This window comes from Mus caroli, chromosome 5 (assembly GCF_900094665.2).
Source record: "Mus caroli chromosome 5, CAROLI_EIJ_v1.1, whole genome shotgun sequence".
Classification (NCBI taxonomy): domain Eukaryota; kingdom Metazoa; phylum Chordata; class Mammalia; order Rodentia; family Muridae; genus Mus; species Mus caroli.
The window spans coordinates 5,469,345-5,475,259 of record NC_034574.1 but is presented as its reverse complement, the minus strand read 5'-3'; the positions used below and the strand labels follow the sequence as shown (position 1 = coordinate 5,475,259).

The following is a 5,915-nucleotide window of genomic DNA, read 5'->3' as shown; positions in this document are numbered from 1 at the left end:
TTTTTTTTTTTTTTGTCAAAGACTGTCTGCTTGAAACACATCACTTTTTTCAAAGCAAGCAAACACTTTCCTGACCTGCCTCTCTGAGACACATTACAAATGAAAACACATTTGATTTCTTCAAAACAACACAAAAACAAAAAAAAACAAAACCAAAAACATGTTGGCTTGCCTTGTACCCTTGGAAAACCCTGGGAATGGCCTGAAACAGAATCAGAATACGTGATCATTGCGTCAAGGTTCATTAATTTCCTAGTAAGCTAGTTGTATGTGTGGATTTTTTGTTTTAAATGTTGTTTTGCTGGGCAGGGGTGGGGGTGGGGTTGCTGACAGGTTTTATGAATGGAGATGTTTATCTGAAGCTAGTGGGTTTCCATGGTATTTCTGAAATGCTTCTTCTTTTTAACCTTCCTGAGAGTAGTGAGCTTGAAGCCAGCTTACCCCACCCCCTTCATCGTCTGTCTTGTGACTTAAAGCCATCGTTTATAATTAGGCAAACCATAGGCACAAGTGCAACAGAGGCAATCCAGTGCTGCATAAGACAGACAGACTTAAAGCACTGGCTGGCTGGCTATTGACTCAAGTCTCCAAATTTGAACGAAGGCCAGGATTATTAGTACTTAGTATTTCACAACTTACCAGTGTCAACAGGCCAATTAAATTCACTTTCTTCTTCTTTTCTCTGCCTTGGTTGCTGTAAAATATAATTGTTCAAATTTAAAACTGTTATGAGCAATCGATTGAAAATAAACTCTAGCAGCTATGGTTTTGACTCACAACATTTTTAAATACAAGAAGACAACCATTGTCAAAATTATCCAGCTTCACACATGCTGCAAGGCAGCCATCAAGTACAAAGGTAACTGTCCAAGGTACTACAAGGACATCCGGATACAGGAGAAAGGGTCAAGCCGGCCAGCCTCACAGTTAGTCTACAGCGAGGAGATGCATAAAGTAATAATGCTTACCAAATCACCGAAATTGTTCTTTTTCTAAGAAAAGTACGAGTTGTTCTATAGGGAGACTGCTTTTCTGGATTATATGGGGAGTGGTTTTAGGAAATACTGTTTTTCTGGATTCAAGATACATCTAAGATTATGTTACTTCTCCCCATTTTTCCTGCTACATTCCCATTAGAATAGTCCCACTTAACTTCTATTTACATTTGCTGTAGTGTACTGGAAATTGTAGCCAATATAATTACTTAAGAACTCAGGCTACTTCTCTACTCAGGAAATAACAATGGCTCCAGTTCTTCTCAGAGTGAGATCAAAACCTTTATATTGGCTACTCAGTCCACACTCTGAGGGTACCATCATGACAGCATCCTCCGCTTCCAGCTGCTCCCATAGGCAGACCTGGTTTCTCTGCTACTTTGTCAATGCAACAAATACAGTCCCAACCTCAGAATCATTTAGCTCTAAATTACTGCTGCCAGAAAATGCTCCCCAAATACCCATGGTTCTTTCTGCTTATTCCCCCTTTCTCAGTATTGACTTCAAAATAAGCCCTACCCTAACCACCCTCCTTAAAATTGATAGACAAGTCTGCTATGTTCTCCTAATTTCCTCAGTCTTCGTTAATTTTCTTCACACTTGGTACCTTTCAACAGATGGACATTTGCCACTGAATATGTACAAGAGAATGTGCCACAGGCTATGCAGCATGTCTAGAACAGGTGTATTAGCCCTCCTCGGTTTGTTGTGCCTAACAGAACTGGGCTTAGCTTTCCTTGAAGGTACCGTCCTTGGTATTATTATATAAAAATTAGTCTCATATTTCATTTTGTAATCTTACAATATCAAGCTAGTTCTAACTTTGTGTATTTCAGTTTTGAGGTGTTTCCTTCTTCCTAACCACATGCTGTGAGCTTTTTCTGAAAGCTTCCCTGAGTGTTACTACACCTTTTCCAGGGACTGCTCCTTCTAATACTAGTCAGTATGCTCAGCCAGTATAATACATAAATAGCCTTCTTCGTGAAAATGCCATCTATTAATAGAGTCACAGTCATCCCCAGCCTAAATTGCCAGATGACAAAACCACATTTTTCTATTAGAAGTAACACCATCCATACGTTTGGTTTTTTTTTTTTTAATAACTCGATATGGACAAACCTAAATTTTCTGTGAATAAATGTCACGATTCTAAGAATGGCCAGGGCGATGCCACGGTCCAAAGCAATTAACAGAAGCAATGCTTCAGTTTAAGATTCAGATAGGCATATTTGTCAGTTGGCTAATCAGGCCCCTTGCAGCTTGAGAACCAACTACAGAAGCTGATAAATTTTCTCCCTCTGGAAGACAACTTCATGACACATGTCAGTTTGTTACGGGTGGCCTAGCATGAACTCAGAGACTGTAATAGCCTCATAAACTATTTGAAGCTGAGGGTAAAAATGATTCACTGTTCCCACAGCGAAAGAGGAAACACGCACACACTTGCCTAGGCCTTTCTGCTTGACAGAAAGCCTGTATGTGTGCTTCACTGTGGCTGGGGGAGAACGAGAGTCAGGGAGAAAGAAAGACCCACTGGCAGGGGAAGCGTCGAGGTTCACCCTCTTGCAACTGGGGGAAAAAAAAAAACCTGATTTCGAAGCAGAAGTTAGTGAAGAATGAGGTTGTTCTCCACGTCACCCTCTAGAGAGGAGAAATAGGGCAAACAGTCTACAGATGGGAGAAGGGGAAGACAGAGGCAAAGAAGAGAAATACAGGAAGAAAGGAGGTCTTGCTTCGCTACCCTAGTTCAAAAGTACAGCCATCAATAGCAGGTGTCTGAAGTTCTACCAACTGGAGTAGCCAGATGATGGCTAAAAAGAGTGAAACGTTTACTTTACAAAAATACAGTGACTGTTACACAATGCCAATATTCATCAAATCACCCGTGTCCAGGGGAGGGGGGGGGCGCTTTTGAAGACAGCCTCTTCTCTCTGAACCTGTTCCAAAAGGAGCCTGGGAGACATTCCTCAAGAACACTTAAAGACTTCATCCCAAAGGCCGGAGGCATCAACCGATTCTCTCAACTTCTTTCCAGGACTCTGCTATAACGGAAAAGCCAGTGACTCTGCGGTCCTGTATACCTGATGCTGCCTAGTTCAAAGTCGCCGTCCAGGCGCCGTGCTGTTCCGTTTCTCGCTGCCTCAAGATCCATCTCAGCCTGGGGAGAAACCACAGCCTCAGGTCCAAGTGCACCGGGCTCAGCTGCCTGGAGAGGGGGACCTCCAGGCTCCAGGAGCCTCCGGCCCGACGCGCAGAGCTGGCGCAGAGCCGGGGGCACTGGTGGCAGCCGCTCTCCCGCAGGTCCCACCACAACTGCCTTCCCTCGGTTCCTTTCTCCCGCCGCGTCCTCCCTCACCTGAACTTCACGCGCGTGTTGGCCGCAGCGGGTGGCGCGCAGACCTGGACTTTGCTCGCCGCGGCTCGTCCCCGCCTCCCACACGCGCCCAGCGCTGGCGACGCCTCCCGCTGCGGCGGGGGCAAGGGCCGGGGCCCGCAGGAAAGCTCCCGCAAGCCCCGCAGGCTCTGCAGGCCCCAGCGCCACCAGCGCGTCGCCCTCGCCGCCAGGGGCGCGCGTCTCCACTGCCGCCCACCCGGGCGAGCGGCCAGCAGCCCGCAGCGCAGCACCAGCTGCAGCCGATAAGCCTGCCGGATGCCTCCTCTGGCAGGCTTCGGGCCCCTAAAAGTGACTGCCACACCTCCCCCACGCTGAGTTTTCTTTTAGAACACACCGGGGAAGTAATTTCCACCAGTTCAACAACCAGGCGCTCTGAGAACCCAATAGGAAGTAGCGAGGTCGCCACTTATGCATCCTCAGCTTGAGTCTATATGGCACCAGATTGCAACTAACACCCCAGATGCTGAAGATTAAGCAGGTCCAGCCCAGAATCGTCAGCTTAAACTCCTTGGAGATGAGGAATATCGCTGGTGTCCCACACGGGGGAGGGCACATAGAGACACAGAACTTGGGGGCTGAAAAGGATTCCCCTATTAAAAGCACACACTTAAAAATATTATTCATTTTACATCCTGATCGCTGCCCCCTCTCTCGATACCCACCTCACACAGTCTCTTCCCTAATCCCCCTTACCCTGTCTTGTCAAGTCTCTGCAGGAATAGGTGAGTCCTCTCCCACTGAGACCAGACAAGGCAGCTAGCTTCCGAGCTTCACAATTTGAATTTGATCTCTGCTACACACGTAGTGGAAGGAGACAATGGACTCTCAAATTGTTCTCTGATTTTCATACATGCATCATGGAACATGTGTACTCCTATACATCAAACCACGTGCAGAAAATAAATAAAATAAGAGAAAAAAGCACATACTTTTGGTTTGGTTTTCACAAAAGTGAAGACATCGGTGTTCAGAGTAGCTAAGTAACATCCCCATTCGCAACGCTGCATCTTTCAGACTGGCACCGATGCAAAGCCTATTGACTGTGGCTGTTCTGATTTCCTACTCTAATCCCTCTATGCCAAGTCGTCTTACTCCTAGGGCCTATGTGAATATGGCTTCCTTGTGAGTTCTCATTGATTTCTCCACTCTTCCCAAAATGAAGACGCTAAATCAGATAATAAAGCGACACCTTCTGAGCTTCAAGCAAGCGAGTTTCATACTTAAGAGCTTCACAGATCAGTGTGTGGCTGTGGCCACTGCTTATTTCTCTGGGCTTCAGTTTCTTAAGAGTCTGTCTTCCTTATTAGGTTACTGTGAAAGTACTTAGTGTTGCTTTTAAAACATAGCACCTGTATAACAAGTGGCTTGCTTTTCTCCTAGTCCAGTAGCTGAATTTGCGGCTGAGCCTTGTTCTGTGTGGCATTTGCACAATAGCTGTCTAACTGCTTTCCAGACAACCTTAAAGGATGAAGAGTAGAAGAGTTGTCACACAGACCCTGAAGGCAGCTCTGCTCTGCCGTTTACCGATGCTCTGGCTTTGGATGGGTTATTTAAATCTCAATTCAGTCTCAACATCCATTAAAATAGGGGATCTAGTAAGATTGGAGACAATGAGTATAAAGTGTCCTCTACACTTAATAAATGACAACTACTGTCATGGTTAAAAGCTTAGAAGAGATAGGTGGGAGAGTAGGAAAGAGCTTGCAGATACATCCAGCTGAGTGTCCTGGGCATCTCCATCTGGCTCTTCACATGGGGGGAGCTGATTGCAACTATGAGATAGACATGAATGTAGTTACATATTTGGGCTCAATTTCCAGTCTACCCCAACCACAAGAAGGTGTCTTGATGGAACAGAAGGCCTTTCCTTCACCAGTTTACCAGGTGTTCAGATTATTATTGTATGGTATCCCGAGGCTAAAGCAACTACAGAGGTGAAAGTAGTTAGAATTGCTAAGTTCAAGAGGGGAGTTTTAGGTAACTGGGGGACATTACAGAATTCAGTAGCGTCTAAGGGATGACATATGCCTGCCAATCTCTAATATAAGACAGCCCGAGGGAGTGGAATCAAGACTCATGAAGGAATGAGAAGAGTCTGAATTAAACATAAATGAACAAAAACCTGGAAGGAGCGAAGTGGGTTACTTTTTCTGACTGTCTGATTCAACCCACAATGTTGTCCTTGCAAGAGGTTCTCTGCATGAACACAGAAGTTAGAGGTAGGCCCACAGTGTCTACAGGGAAGGAGAGGTCACATCTCCATAGCTACACTTATATATTTGGCCAAAATGAAAAGCTGTACCATCTAAAATCCCAGTAGCACTATTATGGAAAAAATTAAAATTATTTAAAATATATCTTGGAGTCCTTTTTATTCCATTTTGTCTCCACTAAGAAACTAGACCATAAACAATTAGCTATCAATCCTACAGCTGATCTGCCTGTCTGAGTTGCTCTGAGGCTAGAAGCTGCAGTTTAGTACCTCATAGTAAAAACTGTGGGAGGCTAGGTAAAGAAGCCTTTTG

General features: G+C 45.1%; 1 protein-coding gene across 3 annotated transcripts in view; it reads right to left on the bottom strand.

Moving 5' to 3' along the window:
- The window catches only part of Abcb4 (ATP binding cassette subfamily B member 4), a 61,317-nt gene extending 57,781 nt beyond the window's left edge, over positions 1-3,536 (bottom strand). For 2 of the 3 annotated variants that reach the window (XM_029478121.1, XM_029478124.1), the window contains exons 1-2: positions 3,077-3,345; positions 640-694 (exon numbers count right to left, since the gene is read on the bottom strand). In XM_029478121.1, the coding sequence (XP_029333981.1) occupies positions 640-694; positions 3,077-3,147 (126 nt within the window). In that variant the 5' untranslated portion in view covers positions 3,148-3,345. The other variant, XM_021162750.1, reaches the window with a different exon arrangement.
- Between the last annotated feature and the right edge of the window lie 2,379 nt (positions 3,537-5,915).